At 46.0% G+C, this 27,387-nt stretch overlaps 1 protein-coding gene and 1 long non-coding RNA gene across 2 annotated transcripts in view; one reads left to right on the forward strand and one right to left on the reverse strand.

The window, feature by feature from the left end:
- MYO16 (myosin XVI) overlaps positions 1-27,387 on the forward strand; it is a gene marked incomplete at both ends in the record, with an annotated part of 418,949 nt that overhangs the window by 360,988 nt on the left and 30,574 nt on the right. The window contains 2 exons of the mRNA XM_082602366.1: positions 812-1,843; positions 25,348-25,506. Coding sequence (XP_082458492.1) covers positions 812-1,843; positions 25,348-25,506 — 1,191 coding nt within the window. The remainder of the gene's footprint in view (positions 1-811; positions 1,844-25,347; positions 25,507-27,387) is intronic.
- Positions 14,222-17,421, reverse strand: LOC309792716. Its single transcript, XR_014291768.1, has 3 exons — positions 17,079-17,421; positions 15,183-15,368; positions 14,222-14,395 (listed from the first exon to the last, which is right to left on the reverse strand). It is a non-coding gene; the product is annotated as an uncharacterized lncRNA (long non-coding RNA).

The raw sequence follows: 27,387 nt of genomic DNA on the forward strand, positions 1-27,387 counted from the left end.
CATGTAGTTGTTTTCAATGGTGTTTTGTCGTGTTCGTTTTAGACCATTTAAATAATCCAGCTTAAGTATTTCCTACAGGAAACACCCACAGGGCACCAACTCGCTAATTTACTGGTTCTCCCCAGTCTCCTATTTTCTCTTCTCTAAAAGCCACGAGGAGCAGTTCAGCCAGTACTTAGTCCACACATGTATCAGGCCCTTAGAACCCAGGCGTAAGCAGGTGCCAGCGCAGATGGAAGGTGCCCACCCCGCTGCATCCCAGGCCCTTCCTGCTGCAGGCGGCTGGCAATCCTGGGCCTCCTTACTGGCCACCTTACCTCTTCCTTGACTGGTGGGAGTTGTCCTCCCCCTCCGAGATCAGAACTGGCTTTCCCCTTGGCAGTCGTGCGAAGTGCGGGGAGACATGGACCCAGGAGGGTGGGGAGATGGGGAACCTGAGGTTGAAGAGAACCAGACCCTGGAGGGGGGAGGGACCCAGACCCCGCAGGTGGGGGAGAACTGGACCCTGGAGGGTGGAGGGACCCAGACCCTGCAGTGGGGAGCGAACTGGACCCTGGAGGGTGGAGGGACTTGGACCCCACAGGGGGGAGCGAACCGGACCCTGGAGGGTGGAGGGACCCAGACCCCGCATGGGGGGGAGAACTGGACCCTGGAGGGTGGAGGGACCCAGACCCCGCAGGGGGGGTGGACTGGACCCTGGAGGGTGGAGGCCGGGTCCTCGCCGGTCGCGGCGCCGGGGCAGCTCCGCGCGCTGCGCGAGCCTCGGGCCGGTCCCCCGCTAACACTGCCGCCCTTCTCCGCCCTCGCCCAGTTCTCAGCCGGCCCCGGCCGCACAGCGACGACTACAGCGCCGTGAAGAAGATGCCCCCTCGGAAGCCCACGCGGAGCCCGCACACCAAGCTCAGCGGCTCGGAGGAGGAGATCTCGGGCGCCCGGCCGGGGGCGGCGGGGGCCGGCGGTGCGCGGCGCAGGGCGAGCGGCCCTCAGTGCGCCCTGGGGGTCCCCACGCCGCCCGCGCCCCCGGAGCCCGAGCCCGTGTACATCGAGATGCTGGGCCGCGCCGGCAGCCCCGAGCCGGCGGAGGCCGTGTACGAGGAGATGAAGTACTGGGCGCCCCCCGAGGGCGGCGGCCTGGGGGCGGGCGTCTCCGCGTCCGCCTCGCACCCTCCGCCGCGCGACGGCCGCAGCCCCCTCCCCTCGGAGGACGGCGACGCCGGCGGGCCCTGCCGGGACGCGTGCGACATCCCCGCTCCCTTCCCCGACCTGCTGCCGCACCGGCCCCCCCTCCTCGTGTTCCCCCCGACGCCGGTCACCTGCTCCCCGGCGTCCGACGAGTCGCCCTTGACGCCCCTGGAGGTGAAGAGGCTGCCGGTCCTGGAGACCAGCCTCAGGTACCCCGTGCAGCCCGAGGGCGCCGGCCCCCCGTCCCCGCAGCACCCCAAAGCCCCAGAGGGCGACGGCGACCGGCCCGCGTTCGCCGGGCCGCACGGAGCCTCCCGTCCCCCCACGCCCGCCGCCGCCCCCCGGCCGCCCGCGCACTTCACCTCCGCGCCCGAGCCCGGCGCGGGGAGGCCGGCGGAGCCGCCCCGGGGTCCCCCGAGGCCCACCTCGGCCCCCGCGGGCGCGCCCTGCAGCCCCGGCCCCAGGAGCCCGCAACCCCCCGGGAAGGCGGCCCGGGCCGAGCCCAGGAAGGCCGCCCCCGGCACCCCCTCTCCGGCCGCCTACAGCCCCCCGAACTGCAGGCCTGTGGGCAGCCCCCTGGACGAGCTGGCCAGCCTCTTCAGCTCGGGAAGGAGCGTGCTCCGGAGGTCGGCGGCGGGCCGCAGGATCCGCGAAGCAGAAGGTGAATTTCGCACACGGAGGTAGAGGCGTAGCTGCAGACGCGGATGTGTGCCGATGTGCCGTAGATACGGTTTAAGGATACGGCTTGAGGTCATTGTGGGGGTCGTTCAGAGCAGGTACCAACTTAAAGACAAACATCTTATGCAACCAATATGGCCAGGTAGGTAAGAATGAAGCTTTCCGTCTCGTAGGTAAAAGTTCTCGATACAACAACCCACAGCGCTAAACCTGGGTTTAATACACGCTTGTGACTTGAGAAGTATTAGAGCAAGACTCAGCCTGAGCCGCTGATTTCCGTTTCCTGGTAATATTCACTTGCAACATGGAAGTGGCACTTTTGTCCCATTATGCCGAGATGCCCCTTTGGTTTACAGCTCACAGCTAACCCGCGAGTTCTCCCACCTGCTGTCCACCTCACTTCCGCTCCCGGCATCTGGGACGGTTTCCTGTTCAGCTACTCTCTTACACTCACCCGGTGCCACTTGTGCCATGTTGTTCTGAATGAATGATTTCTGTTCTGTTCCTTGGCCACCCAAGGAAAATCTTAACTCAGTTCTGTTCTATCTGCATCTTCTCATTGAGCAGCGCTGCCTCATAACCAGTTAGCTGTTGACAGGCCAGTCAAGTGAGCTCAGGGCTAAGCTGTGGCAGCCAGAGGCTGTTGCCTGTATTAAAAAGTATTTATTTTGTGTCCATATAAAAGCAGAAGGTAGCTAGCAAAGCGAAAAAACAAAGAAATAAACAAAACCAAAAAAAGCCCTCATTCAGAATTTGTTGCTAATCTCTTGTAAATAGCTCACCATGTGCTAATTCATTCAGACGAGGTTGCCTTTGAGCCAGAGGTGCCATTTGGGCACAGATTCTCTTAATAGTCACAGAGAATGTAGTCATCTTCCAAAAAACATCTTAAGGCTTTTATACAGAACCAAAATATTTTCCAATGTTCTGTATTTGGGAGGGGAATTACGTGAATACAAAGCATCTTCTCTTTAAGGAAATTGTAGCAGGTCCCTCGACCATGATGCCATTAACCCGAATGTAGATGGCGACTACTAGCATCCTCACTTTACAGAGATGGGAAACTTCAAGGTCAGGAGGTTAAACACCTTCCTTAAGGTCAGGTGGTAGGACTGGAAATAAAAACTTATGATGTGACGTTTTATGTACGCGTTAACCTGCTCTTTCTCCTAAAGAAAATACATAAATATATTGTCTTTCATCATTTGATTAGGTCCAAAAACTCTAGAAAATCTAGAAAACATTCTCATTAAGTGAAAAGTAGGTCAAGACTAAGAACACTTAGCAAATGAGTGAATAACCTACCCCCCATTTTTTCTTTCTTTTTTTTTTTTTTTTTGCGGTATTCGGGCTTCTCACTGTTGTGGCCTCTCCCGTTGTGGAGCACAGGCTCCGGACGCACAGGCTCAGCGGCCATAGCTCACGGGCCCAGCCGCTCCGCGGCATGTGGGATCCTCCCAGACCGGGGCACGAACCCGTGTCCCCTGCGTCGGCAGGCGGACTCTCAACCACTGCGCCACCAGGGAAGCCCCCCCACACCCCCCATGTATTCTTCAGTCAGATAAGCTAATTGTTTTTTTAGCTAACAATTTCTTCTTAATTACAGTCCATTAATAAATAAAATTTTCATTGTACGTAGGAGATGGCTTGAATTTCACAAGTCATATGTTTCATTCCAAGGAACAAAATGGACTCTAAGAGAAAAGCCTTAAATGAACAAATTACTATTTGCTTTCGGAACTAAGAGTTTATTAAAACCAAATTTTACTATAAATGGGAATTGGATGAATTCTTCTCGGCTGTATTCAAGAAAGTGAAATTAATGAATTTGTAGACAGGCGTCATCATTTGGAAATCCCTAAGTCTAGGACTTGAGGGGAGGATTCCAGGGAGGCCTCTAGGCAGGGTGCGTGGATGTGCTAATATTTACCCTTGGTAACATTAACCGGTATTTGGGAACATGTATCAAAACCTCAAGTACAACATTGTTAGTGCAACTCTAAAATTATAAAATATCTATTTTTCTACTGTGGGCTGTTACAAAACACTCTTTATTTTGAAAAGATTGTCTTGAGCCACTTACGACTTTCTCATAAATATATGAATTGGCAGCTTCTGCCCCAGCACAGTGACTGTAATAACAGGAAACTGCAGTAGGAGATGGCTCGTCCCCTCGCACCGGTTGACAGGAGTCCAACTGTGCAGCTGAGGCCGGTGTGATTCCCGATGGTCCACGATGTAGAAAACACGTTGACCAGCATGCAGGACGTATCCTCCTGGGATCGTACAGGCTATTCTTTTAGAATGTCAAAGGGGCTTAAGGAGAAGACTTGGAAGAAAAAATAGTCTTGATGCTGGAGCTAATCACTGGAGCTGCTTATATGATTATTAGGGTTTTTACACAGTGTGATCCTGAAGCCGGTAATCCATTTTCTTCTGAATGAATCGCATGGCTGGTGTTCGTGATTTACTGGAGTCCTGGGACTTCTCCCCTTTAAGATTTTAAATCTTCTTCTTTACCCTTTTTATATTTCAAAATATTCTTCTCTTCACCTGAAATAGCTTCCTTACCAAATAATCCAGTGGGCGGCTAATTCCGCCTCAATGCACCTGAATTAATTACAGCTCGTTTCTTGGACCGTTGTGATATGGGGAAACTGCACTGCAGATTTGCAGAAGGGTTCAAAATATTCCCCTCACTTCTTTAGAAAGTGACCTTGCAGAGATTAAACTGCTCCTGATTACCCTGCTAAAGGTATTTCCAGTTAAAATATAAAGGATGGTGAGCTGCGTATAGAAAATGAGGTCCTTTGGTGTTTAATTCTACAACGTCACTACTCCATAGACTTAATATCCATATGCGATTTCATAAATATCATGTCCCTCAAAACAGTTCATTTTCTATAGACTCTTGGATATTCAATCTGAGGTACACAGGTCACAGAAATTCTAAGAGTCCGGGATGCAGGTATAGACAAAATGTGATTGTGCAGGTGACAGATGTGACTGCAGCCTGGCAGGGGTAGTATCAGCAGCAAGTAGCTGCAGTGCTTTCTATGCTCCAGGCATTGTTTTAATAACCTGTTTAGTTCTCACAAGACTAAAATGTATCTGCTGTTAACATCCCCATTCTACAGATGGGAAAACTAAGGCATAGAGATTAAACTTGCTCAAAGTCTCCCTCCTTTGAGAGACACAGCCTGACTTGAATGCAGTGATTCTGGCTCCAGGGGCATTTGTCTTGGCTACCTGCCCAGGACTGCAGGGAAAAAAAAAAACAACAAAAAACAGAGGATAAGCCTTTAAAAATTCACATTTGCTCACCTGAGGTGCAACAAGTAAGAGTCCTACAGTTTGGATGGAGAAAACGGTTTCATAAAGTCAAAAATTCCAAACATGTACTTTACAGATCATGGATGTAAACAATTGTGGAATACCCACTGGGCCCTTAAAATGAAGAATGACTAAATGTTTAATTGTCTGTGACTTTTTGGTTATCCCATTCATTCACAAGGTGTTTTTCATCTGATGCCATAATATGATTAATATTATTATGCTAATTATTTATAGTTACTTAGTTCAAAAAGTAAGAGACCTAATTCAAATGCAGGGGGAAAGTCATTGGCTTCTTGGGGCCACGAGGGTGCGCCATTGTTCCAGATGGCTCCATGGCAGCTGGTTGTTTATCTAGAACATGAAGTAAAATGAGCATGTTATTCTGTACCCGTTGAAAAAGATCAGGATGATCGAGCTTCAGGATGATCGAGCTTTGACAACAATGCAGTACACCTCAGAAATCTGGAGAAGAATGTGGAGGAGTCTGATTTGCAGAATATTCTGTGAAAAAACATTATTTTGTTACTCTCTGATACTGTGCATCTTTAGTTTATATGATATAAATACGTAGTTAAAAATTATATTGACAACAAAAAATATAGAGAGACAATATTTCTTCGCATATAATAGGTGTTTATTAAATACATTTGATGAAAACCTACCTAAAAAAAAAAAAAAAGCAGTTTTACATATATTTGGTAAATCTGGCCCTTGTGGCATTTTTACACATAAGAACCACTGAAGCCAAATGGCAATTACTCTTAATTTCAAATATTTAATTTCATTGCATAAACACTCCAAGTAAGAATATTTTGAGTTTTTAAATCAAAGTATTATTCAAATGAATTTTCTACAGCATGATACTTAATTCCACAGGGCCATTTGTTTTCAAAAGAATTATTTTTAAAGTCGGCTTTATGGAAAATTTCAAACATACAAAAGTAGAGAATAGATTAATGAACTCTCTCTGTGGCCAGTCTTAGCTCATCTCCAGTTTTCTCCACCATCAATGGATTACTTGGAAGTATGTCCCAATGTCAAATCAATTTACTAATAAATATTTATAAACCTTTTATCAGAAAAGTCCTTTAGAAAAAATAAAAGGCTTATTCTTAAGTCACTTTAATTAGTACAGACCAGTCAATCCTTTTGAGCCTCATGAATGTGAGATTGTTGCTCAGGACAGAAGCCACCTCTGGATGCTGGAGACTCGTTTTTCATGATATAACCAAAATAATTCTCAGGAGTTAGCTTTCCACCAAAACAACCCTGGCCTGCGAGGTCTTCCACAGGTTCTTTGAGCACAGCTCCAGACGCGGGCAGCTGTGCAGACAACTTTTCTACTACCATAACAAGTGTGGATTTCTAAATATCACATCCAAACAGAACTAAGTATGAAAGATCAAGGTCCCAAAAGACGTACGGTTGCATCTTAAATCAACATTGTGTGAGGTTTTGATGCCTCACTGCCGAATGAAGTACAATTCCTTATGTGTTGTTCAGCAACAAGAAGATGCTTTAACATCAGTGAACTATCACAGAATTACAGGCAGAAGCCTCTGACCTGCTTGAGGACAGTGTTGGTAAATTGCCATTCTCTGCTCCTGGTGTTTGAGACAGAAGTTGAGACACCATCTTTGTTTAATCTGTGATGCAGTGTAATGAAATTGCGGCATACGAAATTGGTCCTCCTCCTGCAGATGTCTAGATGCCATCATGGGATGCAGGGCTTGACATCCCGGAGGCTTCTTGCCTCCATGCAGGCTCTGCTAGCAGCTTATCCGTGCCGAGCTGTTAATCTTTCTCACCCCCTAGCCGCTTTGCTTTCTCTCCATGGTGATTTATTTGTGAGGGGTGGTGGCCTGAGGCTTCATGAAAATTATAAAGGGCGTGGAGAGCAAGCACATAGTTTACTGATGTGTAGTTGAGTGCGCACTCCTGCCTCTCATAAAGGTCTCCCTCCTGTGAAAGGAAGGAATTCCGCTGCCTTCTGGAACCACTTTAAATCAAGCCTAAGTTTCCCTCATTTTCCAAATGAGTAAGTCCTCCGGGAAGACGAGCTTCCCATCCCCAGAGAAGCAAGCTGTCCATTTATCACTAGGTGGCTATCAGGCGAGGATGAGCTATGGAAATGGCTCCCCCTACCGTAGCCGTGAACCTGAGCTTTCACATAAGGAGAGTAGATCTCTGTGAGAAAAGGATGTTTTCACCCAGTTCCCGGCCCTGCTGCAGTGAAGGAGGTTATCCGTGTTTGGGACTGGCAACTGGACATTGCAGTGTTTCTAATTCCCCAGATGTCCAATAGAAATAATACTTTGTCTATCTCCGCTTGGAAATGAGCTTTCAAGCGGAGTAAATTGATCAGTAGCCAAACATACCTATGTTAAGAGCACAAAGCTCTTTGTCTTCTATGTTAAATTGGACAGTTGAAAAAAATGCCTAATATTTGTTGTGAATGTGGTGACATTTTTCTCCCAGTTTACGGCACCTTCTCTCTCTAAATGCCCAAGAATTCACGCAGGGAAATTGTGCAACCAGGGACCCATAAAACAGGACTTGTATTAACTTGTAGAGCTAATTCCCTTGTAGTCATCCAAAAAGCATTCACTTAATGTGAGCACGGGGCTTGCCACAGGGAATCCAAAGTAGAGAGAAAGAAATCGGTGCGCCCTGCCCTGTCCAGGCAGTGCGGGTGGCAGGTGGGTCCACCCCATTTCAATGAGAGGCTTTACGTGGGGGCTATAAACCATGAGTGGGTCTGTAACTGAACCCCAAGTGGGCTGTGAACCCCAGGGGTTTGCTTGTACCTTGTTTCGGGAGAGGTTGCACAGACTTCATCACAATGTGCCGGTGAGCAGGGCACGGTGCGGGGCCGCTGCCGCAGATGTGCACAGCTGGCGTGCCCGGCAGCCCAGAGGGGAAGTGCGTGACGGCTGCAGTCAGGGAGAGCCTCACGCCAGGGCTGGCACGTGGGCAAGAAGGGTGGTGGGGACAATGACGGGGCATGGAGTTAGTTTCCCGGGTGCATAGGGGAGCCAGTATGGCAGCCAGAGGAAGCCACGTGTGGTGAGCCCTGCCTCTAAACGTGAGTTCAGGGTACCTGGTCCTCTTAGCATCTGGCCCTGAGCCTTGAAGGAGAGAGAGAGAAAACAGAGGGCGCATGGAAGCAGGGCAGGATGAGCTTCCGACCTGGAAGCTCCACAACAAGGCCTGGAAACATCTCCAACGTTCCTCTTCTGTCCCGTGAGAATTCAGCATTCACCCTTAGGATCTCCCCTACAAAGTAAGAGCCAAAGGAAGAAAGAGAACCAAACCGGTAGTAGCAATTCTGGGTATGTGCATGTGACCTCAGAGGATGGTAACTACTCAGAAACGCTCTGTAACACTGGTCATGGTGTTCTGTTAATAGTGTTAATAGCTAATGTTTGTAAGTGGCTCTTTCCTGTCGGCCAAGCATGCAGACGTCCCTCTTCTCCCCGGGTTCTGTCTGTGAGGCCAAATGTGCAGGTGTCAGCCTCTCCATCCACCAACGAGCAGTCGTAGACTTTGAGGGATGAAGTGATTTTCCCATAATCGCAGAAACTGATCAGTCCCAGAGTCAGGAATCAAACACGTCTCTGTTCTCCCAGACCCTGGGTCCTTTCTACTGTGGCATTCTTCGTCTGCAAAAAACAATTAAAGTGTTAAAATGATACCCAGTCCCTGTCTCAGAAAGTAATTCCTTTCTGAAGTTAAAGATAAACTCCTTACCAGGAAAAGATATGGGAGGAGGACGCATAAAACTTGTCTTTTTGTAAAAACGAAAAAGCAAAAGGCCACATAAAACTGTTGTAAATGTTCCTAAGGGACACAGAAGTGTCGGTTTGGAGCCGAGGCCGTGTCCCCTGAGTGCCCCTTGGCCTTGAGTCCACCTTCTTGATAAAACCCTTTCTACTCTCTGGTCCCACAAACTGTCCTCCCTAGGGTCAGGGACCCACAGCACACAGGTTGGACCCGAATAATTCCTCACCTTCAAAAGGATTGCTTGCTCACTTTCTGTCTCCCTTTGACTCAGCCTCTGTGAGGTTTGGCTCGGGAACAGTTCCTGATTACAGGTGAGCAATCGCTCACAGCAGTTGTTTTCACTTGCAAAGCGCTCACCCAGCATCTTTCCTTAAGGAAGTATTTAACTCTGCGGGATGTGAGTGTCAGGATGTGAGTGTCCGTCCCGGGAGTGGAGCGTCTCAGATGCCTGCTCAGGACCAGCCAAAAGGTAAAGCTGTAGTGAGCTCTCACCCTGTCCCAGGGCCACGCTAAGGGCCGCACAGGTGATCAGAAGTGGTTCTCAGCAGCCAGCATGATTGGGGCGGGAGAAAGGCACAGCCAAAAAAAGCCCTTCTCATCTGTGTCTCTATGGCAACTTTTTATTTCCAAAGTTACGTGGCTATAGAGACAGAAATATAGATAATGGCAAAATTAGAAACATGGCTGAAAAAAATAATAGTGTCAGGCCCGTACTCAGAGCCCCTCAATAAATGTTTGTTGGGAGAATCTTAAACTCAGAGGTCTCCTGAGCTTGGTACTTCCACCAGGCACAGCTGCTTCATTCTTCCTTGAAACCCAGGAGCCAAAGCAACCAGAGAGTTGTGACAATTAAATATTTAGATCAACCTGATCAAAAAGTTACCCTTTGAATAGTGTGAATTATCCTGGGAAATTAGCTTAACGTCTTGGCTGTGAGTCTACAGCTGCCAGCATGCCTTCAGACCAGAGATAGGTATCTTGCACAAATAGTTCATCATTTCTGAGATGAGCCAGAAGAGGCAGAGAAGCCATCCCAGCTCGGCTGTTCTCTAATGCACAGTCAGTGGGAGGAGACTCTTTTGTACCTGGAATTCTGGAAAAGAGGGCAGTCTTTTCAGAAGTGGATTATCTTTCCTAACCAGTAAATATTTTTCATACCATCAACCCGTTAAAGCAAGCAGCCATTGTGTGTTGGGGGTCTCTAGACTAGGTTTTGAATTAAATGCCCACTGGGGGCTCCAAAGAGAAACCCCGTGCTTTATCCTCTAAGCCACTCAGCAACTCTCCCAAAGCAAGTTAATAAAGACCTTCCTGGCTATCCGCATCTCATTATTGCCACAGAATACAATATCCCGGGGTTTTCTTCCTTTTGTGAAGAAACTCTTAGAAGTGACAGGGTACATGGAAAGTTTTCCTAAAGATGAGCTGGGCCGCTGCCATGTTCTCTCCTTAAGAGGATTGGAAGAGAAGAAGCTGTTTCTTAATTACCTAAGAGTGTTTAGGTTCTTTAGGCTGGCTTGAATCATTTTTATGATTAATTCTCAGATTAGCCTAGAAAATTCCTCACCACCTGAGAGCCAGCTATATTCAATGTCATTTTACCCACTGCCCTATCCCATGAGTCAGCAGCCATCCCCTCACACCCGCTGTGTGTGAAGCTTCTCAGACCTTTTTCTATGCTGGTTTTCACTTCTTTCTTTTTCTGGTTTCTCCTTGAAACCAGAAATGTTCATACTTAGACATTGTACACTGACAATATCCCGAGCAATTGCAATTTTACATTCAGTAATACATGTTAATTTTAATAAGCCAATCTAGTTTGCTTTCCTCCCCACACACGTGACTCGGTCCTAAAATATGCAGGGACCAAAGCATGGCAGACATGAACTGGAGCCGAGATGACACACGTTTACAATGGAACACTCACGGTAGCATACCTGAGAATTTGTGTATTACCCAAGCCCTGCAAAACCTACAAAAGAGCTTCTTCACACCCAAAACTCTGACTCATGATCAAACATACTCTTCCCCCCCGTCCCCTGGCCAAAATGTCCATTTTAAAGAATGGAAGAACTGGCATATGTACACTGTAGGTACAACAGGGTAATTCCCAAGCAAATGGGCATGTTTTCGATCTTAGTTTTACTATTCTCCTTTGATGTGGAAAGATCCAGGAAGGAGTAAGAGAAGACTTGAGCAAAGCAGTGGGTGAAAACTACCCCTATTCAGGCATTTCCACGTTACTGAAACGGGAACCAAAGCTTGCAGCCCTTAAATTACTTCCTGAAGTCACATCTGTTTGTCGGAGTTATGTTTGCTTAATTCCAGTTCTCAGGTGAGATCACCAGCAGGACAGGGCCAGGCTGGATTTAGAAGCAGGATGGAGGGCATCCATTTACATCCATTTAAAGTAGCCTAACGCCCGCAATACTCTTACCAGTTCACATGTCTTTTTTCAAGTAAATAACCAATGTCCAGCAGCAGATTGTCTACAGCAGAAGAGTATAGTTGTTTTTAATTTTCATGAGAATTATATTGACTTTGTCTTGTCTCTTGGTATTTAACCACCTTTATATATGGCTTGTAATGGATACCCTCCTGGATTTTTAATAGAAACTTGTGTTAAGAATAACTACTGGGCCTCCCTGGTGGCGCAGTGGTTGGGGGTCCACCTGCCAATGCAGGGGACACGGGTTCGTGCCCCGGTCTGGGAAGATCCCACATGCCGCGGAGCGGCTGGGCCCGTGAGCCATGGCCGCTGAGCCTGCGTGTCCGGAACCTGTACTCTGCAGCGGGAGGGGCCAAAACAGTGAGAGGCCCGCATACCGCAAAAAAAAAAAAAAAAAAAAAAATGAATAACTACTTCATGGACCTAGAGATTATCATACTAGGTGAAGTAAGTCAGAAAGAGAAAGACAAATATCATGCGATATCACTTATACGTGGAATCTAAAATATGACACATGAACTTATTTACAAAACAGAAACAGACTCACAGACATAGAAAACAAACTCATGGTTACCAAAGGGGAAAGGGGTGGGGGCGATAAATTAGGAGGTTGGGATTAACAGGTACACACCACTATATATAAAATATATAACCAACAAGGACCTACTGTCTAGCACAGGAATTCTATGCAGTATCTTGTAATAACCTATAAGGGAAAAGAATCTGAAAAATAATATATGTATATAACTGAATCACTTTGCTGTACACCCGAAACTAACACAGCATTGTAAATCAACTATACTCCAATATAAAATAAAAATTTTTTTAAAAGACTGAAAGAAAGAATAACTACTTCAGTCCTTGAGAAAAATATGTAACCTACATTTGCTCCATTTAAGGGACACCAGCTCGTGCTCCCGTCGTGACATGGCTTCCAGTGCCTTCTGTCCATCCCCTACCCACCACATGAAACTTAGCACAACCAGATATTTGGTTGAATTGCATACGTGTCAAACGAGACAGTAAAACTCTAATGGCTGGCGTTCATTTCACTGATGTAGTTCACTTACCCAGGCTGGAAATCATGTCTAATCTCCAGAGGCTGGGACAGCGACATGGGGCAGAGGCACTGGGCTTCTGTGTGGTGATGAGGGATTATAAAAATGTCTTTTTAATCTGATGATCATTAGAAAACCCAGCAATGTGGTCCAGCTGCTAATCAGAGAGCATTTCCATTGCTGCAGGGGTCAAATCCATCTTAAGGAACCCTCTGTAATGATTTTAGGGAAAAGGTTCCATTTTTCAGACAATAAAATCATTCTATGACATTGCCCCCAAGACACAAAGTCCTTTTCAGGATTAAAAAAATCAGAGGTTCACTTCAGGCAAAATGATTCAATGAGTAACAATATTTGTGTTGCTGTTTGCTACTTGCCTCAAGTTTTCAAAGAGGTTTGGAAAAATCGTTAAATGAGAAGGGCGGGCTTCATTCATTTATTCAAAATACACATTGAGGGTGTGTTTTGTGCAGGGCATTGTACTAAATTGTATGGATTTTAAAAGTAAAATATGGGATCTGCTCAGAAGCAGCTCACAGCAGGGAAACACGAGAGATCCGAGGTACCCAGGCAGCAAGAAACCTTGTCCATGAAGATACTGTTTGGGTTTCTCAAACTGCTTACCCTTCATGCTTGTGAAATGCTGCATTTTTATTCAATTCATTCTACTCTCTTTCGTTTTTAAATGCTTATCATGACCCACTAAATTGATTTTCCAACCCATAAATATGTCCTTTGCAACACTGATCTGGAAGGTAGGATTTATCTAGAGGGAAGGAGGAGGGTGAAACCAAAGCAGTGAGAGAAACAGGCTGAGACCAGTGCATCTTGCACCGTAAGAGGAGGGTTTATGCAAGGACATGATGGCATCACCGAGTGATGTTTTGGAGGAGCTACACCAGGGTGTGTGCAAAGGGTTTTCCTACATTCATGTACTGGTAAACATATATGCTTTAAAAATGAAGGATGAGAAATGCTTAGCTGTGGGCCCACGAGGATGGGACCGCCACCTCCTGACTGGCTCCGAGGGTCTTTCTTCCTGTAGTTCTGGGTGAGATGAAAGCCTCTGAGATCAGCTCAGCCTTTCCCTCAGTGTCCCTCCCAGTGTCCCATCCTTCCCGAGTGGCCAACATCTCTGTGATGTGACACCGCCACTGCGACGGCTCCGGGGACATTCAGTCACAGGCACATAGGGTTTGAAGGCACAAGGAATTAGTAGTGTCCACCCGTCTACTACTTCTGTAAAGGACACAATCATGGGAGCCATCAAAGAAACAGGCCACATGGCTTGAGGAGAATTCTGACTTTAAGTCTGTATAGATATTTTTAATTTGTTGTGTAAGACCTCAGAGCTGCTGCCTAGCAGCCACCCGGGGTGGGCAGTGGGGCTGATCTACAGACGTTCAGGGCACCGCCAGGCTGTTAAAACATGGCCATGTCTCTGCACCAGTGGAAATCACTGCGGTCCTGAGCCCTCCGGGGTTCCCAAGCCCTAGCCCTGGGAGTCTTGCCCCAGGCCTGCCCTGTGTTCTCCTCGTGAAATGTGCCCGCAGGCAGAGGCTTGAGGTCTGTGGCTCCTGCCTGTTTTCATTGGTCCTGGCTTGTGACCTTGGGGCTCTTAAATATCTGGGGTGGATAAAGTTTATAATTAGTTCTGAACAAGGATTTTGAAAAGACTCAGTATACGCCACTGCATTTTGGCTTTGAACTTTTGCTGATTTTACTGGTTCTCTCTGACCCGGCTGCAACTACATCAGTGAAATGAATGCCAACAATGAGAGTTTGTCTCGTATGACATGTAAGTGATTCAGCCACGTCTCTGGTTGTTCTGAGGTTCACGTCGTGAAGGTAGGGGATGGACAGAAGGCACTAGAGCAGCATGTTGTGACGGGAGCACGAGCTGGTGTCCCTGAAATGGAGCAAACGTAGATTATATACTTCTCAAGGACTGAAGTAGTTGTTCTTCAACAATTTAGCTAAACATTAAAAATCCAAGAAGGGCTCCAGGACGAGCTAAATATAAAGGTGGGGCTTCCCTGGTGGTGCAGTGGTTGGGGGTCCGCCTGCCGATGCAGGGGACACGGGTTCGTGCCCCGGTCCGGGAAGATCCCACGTGCCGCGGAGCGGCTGGGCCCGTGAGCCATGGCCGCTGAGCCTCCGCCTCCGGAGCCTGTGCTCTGCAACGGTAGAGGCCACAGCAGTGAGAGGCCTGCGTACCGCAAAAAAAAAAAAAAAAAAAAAAATATATATATATATATATATATATATATAAAGGTGGTTAAATACCGAGAGACAAAATAAAGTCAATACGATTCTCATGGAAATGAAAACATAAATAAATAAACAGTTCTTATTCTAAAGGGATCCGCTGCTGGGTGTTGGTTGTTCTTGTGAGAAAGGATGTAGAACCTGATGGAGGTGTCTTGGGGGTACCCTCCTTGTTTTTTCAGATGGTAGGTATTACCAGTCTCCCATCCATGTGACACCATACAAGTGTCAACAAATACCAAAAGCTCCCAATAAATGAAAAGGAATATCGTCCTCTCCACCTTTGCTTTCTGGAGAAAAGCACACACCTAAACCAGGACATACACTGTCAACCTAGTGCAGCTGTGCAGGTGTGGTGTTCCAGGCCTCCTGGAGTTATGTTACCACCTGGCATTGAGGAAATGTAAAAATACCAGCTATATAAATACCTGCGTGACCCATGAGATTAGACACGAGGAACGGGCCTCCAGGCCAGGCCAGCTTGTCGTTTAGATGTTGCATATTCAGCTCCTTATAGGGGAGGCGAGCTCCAGGGAAAGGAAGGGTGGCCACGCTTCTTCCCGCCATGGCAGGGACAGGAGAGTTGGGCCCAAAAGGAGCCACAGCTCGTCAAACTGAAAAGAAAGTTGACACAACATAATTCTCTGTGCCTTTTTGGTTTCTGCAAACCTTATTTATACTGACAGTCATTTTTTAGCTTTACTATGGGTACATTCTTGCCCTGCTCAGCACATATGTTGTTGAAGATATCACTCTATTTCCTGCCTCGGTTGGTGTTTTTAGCACAAACCATCTCCTAAGACTTGGCAGGGGAGTGGGTGGCGGGAGCTAAGGCGGGTGGGCAAGGAAGCCCTTTCCTTCCACCCGACTTAACCCCAAGCGTGCGTCTTGGTGACACTTTCTGCCGCAGAAGACTGCTCAACACACAAGGTCGAGAGCAATCTTGATCTATTCAAGAATGATGATTTCATAAGGGTTTTTTTTTTTTTTTAAGTAGGGAGGAACCCCGGGGGCCGGCTCTAGCCTCTTAGGGTAAGAAGCAAGTCCAGCTAATACATGTTCTCAACCCACCCATCCTTGCCTGTCGCCGCAGTGTTGTACTTCTCTGCTTCTTGAGTTATCAGTTCTTATAGCCATATGACCATGTTGTGGAATGCGGCTGCCACAAGAGTCATCACATGGGGACATCATTTGGTCCCCAACACTGGTAGACATGGAAGCCCTCTCTTGATCCATTTCTGGGACTATTAGCAAAGGGGTGATGAAGTCTGGTTCACGTCGCTTAGGGTCAGTTAGACTCCTGCTGTTCAAAACACACGCCTCTTCCGTGTGCCCTCCTGACCACACCTCTTTGATAATTTGGCCTCTGCTGACATCTCACATCTCCTTACACAACGCCCCACGTGAAATCTCTCTTCCTGTTTGAGTTTAGGACCAGCCACTGTGTCTACCTGAATCCCTACCCTTGACATTTGTTTTTCTCTGAGGCGATCTGCCAGACGTCTGGGTTATACTCTCATGGATAAGAAAAAGTCTTATTCGTGTCCTAGAAACCTGTTAGAGTGCAGGGGGCCTGGGGAGTGATCTCTGGATCCTTATTTTTGTGTGTGTGTTTTTTCCTCATGTGCAATAATGTAAGATTTCAGAGAAATAAGAGATTTAAAAGGCATTGTTCCTTGGAACTCAAAGTAGATTTGGTTTAGCACAAGCTGGATGCCGATTTCGGGTCTGAGCGGTCCTACCCACGTGTAGTGACACACCATCTATGTGTGTCTGTCAGCAGAGTCGAGCTGCGACTTCTCAATTTTAAAAACGGGAGGCTGAGAAGCAGCAGGACCGCGCCAGGCTCCTGCCTCAGACTTTGTACTTTTCCTTAATGCCAAATAGGAAAAAACAAGCACATTCCTCCCTGCAGTAGCCTTTCTGCAGAGGAATTTTCCTATAGAGTTGCAGAATGAATGATCGCCAGCATGAGTAATGAGTTTAAAATGTATGTTCACATTTTTTATGCCTTGCATAGCACTCTCAACCTTAAATCAGTCAAACAGCTATCGTTTGTTTTTCTCTTGCGTTCCAGAAACCTGGATCTTAATCTCATCCGTTTCCAAAATACACCCCAAAGCTATCTCAAATCCAGGTCACCCAGAGGGAAGTGATGTTTTTAAGCATTCTTCCCAAAGAAACACTCCATGGCTCGGTCCTTCCTCCTTCTCCTTGACCTTTCTGCGGCATTTGGTGCCGTGAGCCTCCCCCTGCTTCAAGAAGCCTTTCGCCTCTGCCTGCCACCCACCCTCCGTCCCGCACACTCCCCCCTCCGTGCTTACATCTGACCGTTCGTATCCACTGTCACATGTGCTCTGCCGTCTGCCTCTTTACTTGTAGGAATGTCACTTTTCCTGGAAGAGATCCTCCCTCCCGAGAGAGTTTTAACTGTCCCCCAGACATTATCTTTTCAGTCCTAACAAACGCTCTTGTTCAAATCATCGCCACTCGGTTTAACCCTTGGGTAGGCGGCTGTCACTTCAGAGTCCACACTCGCAGCCCTATAACCGCATCCTCCTCGCTGGTCCTGGCTGGGCTCCCAGGGATCTGTAACTCAGTGAAACCCCACTTGCCCTGCTCCTGCAGCTGCCCGAGTCTGAATTCTCACTGCTCTTCTGTTTCCAATCTCTCTTCGAAGCTGGTCAGCTGTACACCTTTGTGGCTGGATGAACAACACTTTACAGATACAGCCTCCTTCCAGGCACACCCTCACTCGGATATTTGCTGGAATTCCCTGTGTGATGCCCAGGACGGTCCAGGCTCCTCCCACACCCCAGGACAGCGCTGCGGCAGAGCCCTTGAGGTGCTCCCTCTGCTGCTCTACATTGCGGCTTCCTTTTCCCTCCCCATCGCCGCATTCTGTCCCTGCTTGCAAATCCCGTGTTTTCTCCCCATGCTCGCCCTGCGGGGCTCACCTGGCCACCGAAGCCCCCGCCTCTTCTGTGGATCCCTGGGCATTTGCACGGCTTTCCTTTCTGCCCCTGGTCTGCTGCTGAAGGTGCTCTGGAGACGATCGCCTTCGAGTTGATCACCTTTTGTGTCGAGTCACCATCCAGAAGCCTGAGAAGAGGCACCTGTTAGGATGCACCCTGAATCTCCTGTACATGTTGGCATTTTAAGTGTCAGAGGCTTTAACACACACACACACAAAACCCAGCCAACATTAACTCAGCTGAGCATCCCACAATGACTATTACAGATTATTCACCCCTAAATCCCCCAAGATAGTTGGACACTCATCTGTGCTTTTTCTTCTTGCACTTTGTCAATTGTTTCCATACATTCCTGTCATTTATTGTGTCTTACCACCCCTCTAGAATGGGAGCATTTAAGGAATCATTTCTTTTAGGTATATATTTCTAAAAGCTCTTGGCTAATTCTTTGCATACCATTTGAACGTGTGTAGGACTTTAGAATTACGTGTTCCATCCCTGGAGAAGCCTCCTGATGTAGAGGAGGAGTGTGGTTGGCCCACGGCTCATCACTCTGCATTCAGCTCACACAAAGCCCCCAGAGTGGCCACCAATTCAAGGGCATCTCACTGTTTCCCACGGATGGACTAGCCCCTGTGCCTTTTGCCACTTTCCTCTGGCTGTAGATTTGGAGGGAGTTCTCTGAGTCGCTCACCACACTCACGTGTTTCTCGAGCGCCCCAAACTTATTCAAGGAGTCATCTTCCTCCCTAGTAAGAAGCTTCCCTCCTCCCCTGAAAATCTTTGCATCCCTTTCCTGAGAGAAGTTCCTCTGCTTAGCCTCTGTCTCCCAGCAAAACCCTGCTTCCTCTCCTCTTCCAGATATGTCCCCTTCCGTGAACTTACACCTCTGACTCCCAGGTAAACTTGCACTCCAGTCCTGTGACCAGTGAAGAGTTAGGCTTCTTCTGCTCGGACATTGCTCTGAGGATCGTGTAAAACAGCAGCAAGCTTTCATGGAGTATCAGTGAAAGCCAGATGTCATGCGCCCTTGTCACCTTATTCACTGACATCTCCCAGCGAGAATCAAGTCCTAGGAGCCAGGACTGGATCAGATGCATTGCTGCCAGGGCCCTCTATGTTTGGGACAGGTTCTGGGGTTTTTTTGTTTTCAAGAAATTGAAACTTATGCAATTGGGGGAAGGAGAAACTTCTTTAAGAAAAAGAATAAAAATGGCCAAAATTTAGGGAGCAAAGTGGATGTTTATTTAAAATGAGAAGACAAAGCAAAGCAAAATACTCATGGTTCTGTGCTTAGAACAGTGCCTGCGCACACTAGATGCTCAATAAAGATCTGCTGAAAGAAAAAGAAAGAAGAAGAAGTAACAAAAAAATCACTACAACAACATTGCTATAGAAATTTTGTCAGAAAAAGCTGTCAGGCACACAGATGTTAACTGTGGGTGCTTTGCTTAACTCTCACGGGCCTTAGCAGTGGTCTTTGAAAGTGGCGTGCGATCTGGAGCCTCCTGTGTAGACTTGGGGTCAACCGGCTTCCACCCGTCTCCAGCCTTCAAGATTCCAGGAGTCAACACTGACCAAGTCAGTGATAATTTCCTGACATTCGACATCGTAAAACCATGTAAAGTAAGACTTTTTATTTATTTATTTATTTATTTATTTTTTTTTTTTTTCTTTTTGCGGTATGCGGGCCTCTCACTGTCGCGGCCTCTCCCGTTGCGGAGCACAGGCTCCGGATGCGCAGGCCCAGCGGCCATGGCTCACGGGCCCAGCCGCTCCGCGGCACATGGGATCCTCCCAGACCGGGGCACGAACCCGTATCCCCTGCATCGGCAGGCGGACTCTCAACCACTGCGCCACCAGGGAGGCCCAAGTAAGACTTTTTAAAAAAGCAACTATGCATGAACCTTGTGTATTTGTAGGACAACAATGACATAATTATCAGTGGTAATTAGTGGGAAAATAGTGAAAACATGAAATCTCCTACTGTTGGTCAGGAATAGATTTCCAATACTCACAAGTGTTTTCTTCTGCAAGTTAATGCTCTTAGGCTGAAATCAAACAGCTCTGGCCCTTTGATTTTGTTTGTGTTTAAAAGCTATGACATTATTATTGACTATATTCCCCACACTGTACATTTCATACCCGTGACTCATTTATTCTGTAACTGGAAGCTTCGTTCCTCTCAATCTCCCTCACCATTTCTCTCATCCTCTGCCACTCTTCCCTCTGGCAACTACCTGTTTGCTCTCTGTATCTATGACTCTGTGTCTGCTTTGTTATGTTTGTTCATTTGTTTTGTTTTTTAAATTCCACATATAAGTGAAATCACACAGTAATTTGTCTTTCTCTGTCTAACTTATTTCACTTAACAAGATACCTTCAAGGTCCATCCATGTAGTCATGAATGGCAAGATTTCATTCTTTTTATGGCTGAGTAGTATTCCATTGCATATATGTACCACATCTTCTTTATCCATTCATCCGTCAGTGGGTTGCTTCCGTATCTTGGCTATTGTGTCTTGTCCAGTTTAACACTCTTAGGTAGAAAGCAAACAGCTCTGGCCCTTTGAATGAGTAAAACATGTTGACCACACACTGAAATTTCCTTACCTTAAAATGTTAAATAAGTGGAGATTAGAACTCAAGGCATATCATTAACAGTGGAAATCCTTCTATAAGTTTCCAGTAATCTCATGTGAATGGGGAGAAATGATTACTGTGGTGTATGCTTTCTCTGTAATAATTCACATGAATTCTTCAGTTAGTAAACTTGTCAACTATTTCGCAGTTACACAGATTGTGGTTTCTTTAAGAAAGTGGATTTTTTATAGCAATGTTGTTGTATTCATTCATTTATTATTCTTTTTTCTCTTTCTTTCAACAAATACTTATTGAGCACCTACTATGTGCAGGCACCCTTGGAGGCACCGAGATTGCATTTGAGCTCGTGGTGTCGATTTTCTGGAAGGTGGAGACAGAAAACAAACAAATGCTTGAAGCGTAACATGTCATGTGATGAGAAGGACCGTATAGAAAGCTAAAGCAAGTTGTGAGGACAGAAATTGACCTGGGGAAGGGAGAGGGGTGCCATTTTCCAGAAGGTTGTTGGGAAGGCCTTTCTGCTCAGGGTAGTTAGCACGGAGCCCTGAACAAAGCGCAGAGGCCCCGGCTTCACTCTGGGAGAGTTAGAGGATGAGTGCAGGGATGCAGAGAAGCTGGTGGGGTGGGGGAGGGGTGTGGCAGATGGGCAGTTGGAAATGAGGTCCAAGGCGAGCAGGGAGCAGGGTCCTGGAGGGTCCCTCAGCCTCAGGAAGCCTTTGGATCATGACCTGAGCAAAATAAGAAACCGGTGGAGAGATGTGAGTGGGAAATGGCATGAACTGACTTTTTTTTTTTAATTAAAAAAAAAATCTTTTTTCTTTTGGCTATGCCACGTGACACGTGGCATCTCAGTTCCCCGACCAGGGATTGAACCAGCACCCCCTGCAGTGGAAGCATGGAGTCTTAACCATTGGACCGCCAGGGAAATCCCATGACTTAGCTTTTAAAGCAGGGTTTGTCAACATCAGCCCTGTTGACATCCCAGGCCAGATGTCTTGTCCCCCAGTCTTCATCCTGGAGGCCTGTCCTGTGCATTGTAGGGGGTTTTGCAGCATCCCTTACCTCTACCCACTAGATGCCAGTAGCACCCACCTCCCCGGTGTGAAAACCAAAAATGTCTCCAGACAGAGTCAAATGTCCCCTGGAGAGGTCGGGAGGGGGTGTGGCGGGTGTGGGGTGCAGTATCATCTCCTATTGAAAACCACAGTTTTCAAAGCACCACACTCACCCAGCCTTATACTCTGGTTATATAAAAGCTAGCACTAGACTTCGGAATCGTTTTTGCATTCATATTTTGAGATTTGGTAGAATTGTCTCGTTCGATTAATACTCAACTTGAATGTGCCTTCATTGCAAACTTGTGTTCAATCATCATATCTTAATGTGAAGACTGAGACTGTATCTTTGAGTCACATCCCCCGATGTGATTCATCTTTCCTATACCTGTGAGAACAGCACCAGGAAGCAGGGGGCGGTCACAGAGAAACCCTGTTCACAGGCTACAAGAAAATTCCACAGGAATTCGAATTAGGTAATGTTACGATGCGCCCATCAGAAGGCTGCCCCTGAACTGCACAGGCCACTGATTTCACAAGATGCAGAGATACAACAAAGACTCAGACACACCCTTAAATCTCTATGGGGGATTTTCCAGCCCTCACTTCCTTACTTGTTTGTTTAGATTCATTAAGAATCTCAAATAGTTTCTTTTGGTGTGACTTTTCTTCACCCTCAAAACACTGATGACCATGGCTTGGAGGCATGAACAAACTTGATGACTGTATTTTTTTTTTTTTTTGCGGTATGCGGGCCTCTCACTGTTGTAGCCTCTCCCGTTGTGGAGCACAGGCTCCAGACACGCAGGCTCAGTGGCCATGGCTCACGGGCCCAGCTGCTCCGTGGCATATGGGATCTTCCTGGACCGAGGCACGAACCAGTGTCCCCTGCATCGGCAGGTGGACTCCCAACCACTGCACCACCAGGGAAGCCCTGATGACTGTATTTGATCTGTGTTGTTTTTTAAAATTTTCCACAAAATGTGCCTCCTGTACCTGCACTTTTATAACCAAGCCTTCTTCAGACTTCATGCCAGGGTCCTCTTGATGGGATGCCATTGCAATTCCTTCGGTGTTTATATAATGAGTGTACTTTTGACGAGGAATGTCGCAACCGTTCTTGCATGAAACTGACAACTTTACAGTAAAATCAAATTTTTGAGAGTCAAAACCTCATTGGGGTTGAATCAAGTAATGAACAAGTTGGGGCACAGACTCTCATGCATGGGTTCAACATGGAGTCAGGGTGTTTATGAGAAGAGGCTGACACAGAATGTAGTAACCAAGAATTCCTTGGTTAATATTCATGAATAAGCATAACCCCAAAGTGGCGATGTCGATATTGATGTTGCAACTCTATTTCAGTGGCTAGAGGGTTTCCCAGTTCATTACCACTGAGGCATGGGTGATAAAGGCACAGAAAAGAAGCTGCTTTATTCTTTACATCAGCAAAGGAAATAAGGAAGGGGCCAAGCCAAAGAATGAGTGTGGGTGGATGGCAGAGCCCTGCACGCCTCAGTCTAAACCCAGCGGCAACACACTGGCTCACTGTGAAATGTTCGCGGGTAGATTCACCTCCTCAGGCCTCAGTGACCTCATCTCAAAAACAGGCGAGGGAGTGACATCTCTTCAGAATTGTTATGAAAATGAGAACTAAGTCAAGTCCCACCTCTAGCAGGGAATTGGCACATAATAAACATGCAGGAAATGGTAATTACCGTAAGAACAGTGTGAATAATTGTCATCAGGTTGACCACTTATTCTTCCGTCTTAAGAAGGACTCGCTCCCTCATTCCAATCCAGAGCCATCCTTGGAATAGACAGACGTGCGCTCTTACGATAAAAACATAGAGAAAATTTTAGTAGATAATGTAAGGATCACAGCCTAAGTTTTGTGACGCATTTTAAAACATTTCTTGGCTACAAGTGAACCTGCTGATTGGACATATGAAGATTTTTTTTTTAACTTTAATAGCAAAACTGGAGGGTTCGACTATAATTTACATATAGCAGTTGATTATGAGATAGAAATCCATTCTGGGGGAAGCTAGCATCACATATTCATACCAGGAGTTCACACAGTGTCTCAGAGGACTGGGTCCTGTACCACCAGACCTAAAAGGACGTCCCTGTTACCTAGGTGCTACGCCCTGCTTCACACTCTGAGCCTAAACAAGAGCCCCTGGAGAAGGTTCCCTGACCCACTGCCAGAGAACCAGGGCTGCCCAGTCCCACTGCCACCCAGCTGGGAGCCCACCGAGTTCCTTCATCTGCTTGCTTGTTCCTTTGTTTGTTGTCAATGACAGTCCTGCAGGTGACGCTCCAAGCTACCTGTCTACACATTACTGGACCTCCAGCTAGTGGAGAGAGTCTGGCCAGAGTAAGCATTCAATAAACAACTGAATTAAAGAGTGAAAAAAAAAAAAAGCTTAAAGAGAAATAAAAGCAGGTGAATGTGTCTTGAGATAGCTTTAAAACCAAACCTGTTTTACTAATTTTCAGAAGATTATTTTTAAAAAGGCAAAATAGAGTTGACCAAGTTGAATAGGTACTCTTTCAGTTCCAGCCCGTTCAATAATCTCTGGCTGTCAAGAGCTAAGACGGTGACGATCACCCGATCTCGCCTTGGCCGCTATTCCCACCTTGGCCTGGCCAAAGCCTTTTCACTTGTTGTTTCAATGCAAGGAGTCTGGAGCTACTCCCTGGGTCGTGGAAATAGAACCTCTTCCACCTGGTTGTCAAAGCCCTGCTCATTTTGCCCTCATTCTATCTGTCCACATCTTCCTTCTCTAAGCCTTGGAACGGTCTCCTGTCTGGGCACACCAGACCTGTTCACTTGTAAAGGAGCAGCCCCTGCACTGCACAGAAGATGCTCTGAGCAAGATTACTGATGGTGGGGAGCGAAGAGGGCTGAGCAGGGAGAGGGCATCCCAGGCATAGGGTATGTGTATCCCAAGCACCAAAACGTGTCAGTGTGAGCATCTGGGTAGATGCTGAGGGCCTGGGCGCTATTTGAGTGCAAGTCTCAAGGGCGAGGGGAGACAGCATCCAGGAGGGAGAGCTAGGATCCTGCCAAGCCCAGCCTTGGGGATGAGCTTGGGGGGGCTGGCGCCCTGCTTCCTGCTGCCGTTACGGTGGGTAAACTGTCCCTCCATCCGTAAAATATAATAAAGCATACTACGTTTATCATCCTTTTTGAATAACGTATTGGCCTAAAACTTCAGAACAGTCTGACTAAGAGATACCCAGCATCTACTCTGCACCCACAGACAAGGGGCAGAAGCAACATGGCAAATCCCTGATGGTGAACAGAAATTCCCCAGAGGGTTGGAGGGCTGCTTTCAGCTCTTCAGCCTAATTTGGACAGTGGCTTCTGTGTTCTTCACCTCAGAGAACTCAATACTGCATATGCATTAAACATTTAGGTAATTTTGTTACTGTATAGAATGCAGAAGTCGGGTTTTGAAGTTTAGTCTTCCTAAGTGGATAATAAACTTTGTAACAATAGTGAAAATATATGTGTTACCTTTTTTTCAAAGCTACAAGGTTGCCTCAGCTCGACTTAATTTAAAAGCTCAGAAAACTTCTGAAACATGAATAAATTGCCATGCTTCTTTTAGGAAAGAACCTTCTCAAGACAGGCAGTTCTGTAATGAGAAGTAATTAGACATAGGATATCAAAATTTCTTTATAGAATTTCATAATAATGTTTGAAAATAACAAGTTATGAAATTCATGATTGCCACTGAATGCATCCCATTATGTTTAACAGTGTTATGTCAAAATTTGGTGAATATTTTGTAGGCTATACGTTTGATTAAGGGTGATTATTAATTTACTGTTTCAAACATAATTAATGTTTGTTTTCATAAGTTTTAATATTTCCTTCCACTATTTGATTCAACTTGCTCAGTACACTTTATCAGAAAAGAAGAAATTTTTTTTACAATTTGTTTCAGGTTTTGAAACTAACATGAACCTTACTAGCCGAGATGATCTTGGTACATCAGAAATTGCATCAGAGACCCAAGATAGAAATGCAAATAACCATGGGATTCAATTATCTAATTCACTCTCCAGCGCGATCACTGCTGAAAATGGAAATTCCGTCTCAAACGGTAAGCACCTCTTTACACCCAGAAGTAAATAGATATACGTTCTAAGTTGTATCAGCTTTCTAGGGAGAATGGAATTAAAACAAAAATGAAGTAGGCTTAAAAACTGGAAAAGGGTATAAAGTATGAAATATCACTCTAAGGTGTGTTGTCAACTTATTATTTTCAAGTTAAAGAATTCAGATTGCATTCGGTATTAGTTAAATTTTCAGAGATTTTTATGGAGTATTTGGTCTGCGGAAACCAGTATAAAATGAGACGTATACTGAGCAGAAGGAGGCGATGGATGCTCTAACAGTATTTTTAATGAAAAATATATCTTTTTCATTTCTTTTTAAAATTTATTTATTTTTTATTTATTTAAAAAATTATTGCAATATAGTTGATTTATAATGTTGGTTAGATTCAGGTGTACAGCAAAGTGATTCAGATATATATGTGTGTGTGTGTATATGTGTATGTATATATATATGTGTGTGTGTGTGTGTGTTCTTTTCCCTAATAGATTATTACAAGCAATTGAGTATAGTTTCCCATGCTATACAATAGGTCCCTGTTGGTTATCTATTTTATATATAGCAGTGCATATATTTTAATCCCAAACTCCTATTTTATCCCTCCCCCCTCCCCTTTTTCTTTTCATACCTCAAAACTGTGAAGGAAAATACTACTGAAGGAATGATAAACACCACACTGGCTTTAGGTGTTCGATGTGAGTGTATCATTGAAGGTAACCTGTAGAAATTGGCTTGACTGTGTGTATCCAAACCCTGTCTAATAGTGGCTTAAACAAATAGCTTATTCCTCCCACACTAGAAGAAGCCCAGGGCTTGTAGTATTGTCTGAAGGGAAAATTCAGACCAATCTTTTCTTGAAGAGACTGAGAAGGTGGGCACGGGATGCAATGAAGGCCAAGCAAAGAAGCCTATATTCTAAGCTTTTCTCTGAAGGACATTGGGGCATTCACTGAGTCCACAGGAGGTAGCTGAGAAGCTTGGCTGTGCCTTTTAGGATTGTGGGGACAGGCTGAGTCCAGCACCTGCCAAGGCCCTGGGGTGAAGCCTTGAAGCGTCCATCCTGAGAGTCAGGAGAAAAACCAGGAACCCCAGCTCAGCTATGAATCTTCTCAATCCCTGGGACAGGAGTGAGGTCCTCCAGGATTGACAGGGCCCACAGGTACCTGGGAGAAAAAAAGTATAATCTATCCCAAAGGACAATTACAGTACTCTAGACTTCAGAATGTTCTTACAAACCATTTTTCAAATACAAAGTTCAACACATAATCAGAAAGAACCAGGTACATGAGGACACAAAAGCAGATGAAAATTACAAGCATAAATAGCAATCCACTGCAGTGTATTATCCATGGGGCTCAAAAGATTGGAGTTCAAAACCATATACTTTAAAATAAGTATGTTTACTAGGCCTAAGGAGATAAAAGAATGAGAATCTCAGCAGAAATCAGAAACCATGAAAACGTGTCAAATGGAAATTCTGAAACTGAAAAATGCAGTCATAAAACTAAGTACAATAGAGGATGAGGTTAAAGTCAATTAGACACAGCCATTAAAAAAAATCCTAGGGAAGTGGAAGATAAATCAGAAAATATCCAGAATGAAACAAAAAGAAGCAGAAGAGAAGAGTGGAAATTCCAGAAAATGATTTAGAACCTATATTCCAGTAAAATAGTTTAGAGACCTGAAGGATATGCTGAGAACTGTTTTTGGAATTCTGGAGAAAGGAGAGAGAGTCTGTGGGCAAGAGAAAATATCTGGTGAGAAATGGGAGAGAATTCTCCAACACTGATGAAAGCACTAAGAAACAGGTTTAAGTTGGCAATTTCTTATAAACATACACTTTCCATATGACCCAGCAGCCCCCTTC

Source organism: Mesoplodon mirus (assembly GCF_964341445.2).
Source record: "Mesoplodon mirus genome assembly, chromosome: 17".
Lineage (NCBI taxonomy): Eukaryota > Metazoa > Chordata > Mammalia > Artiodactyla > Ziphiidae > Mesoplodon > Mesoplodon mirus.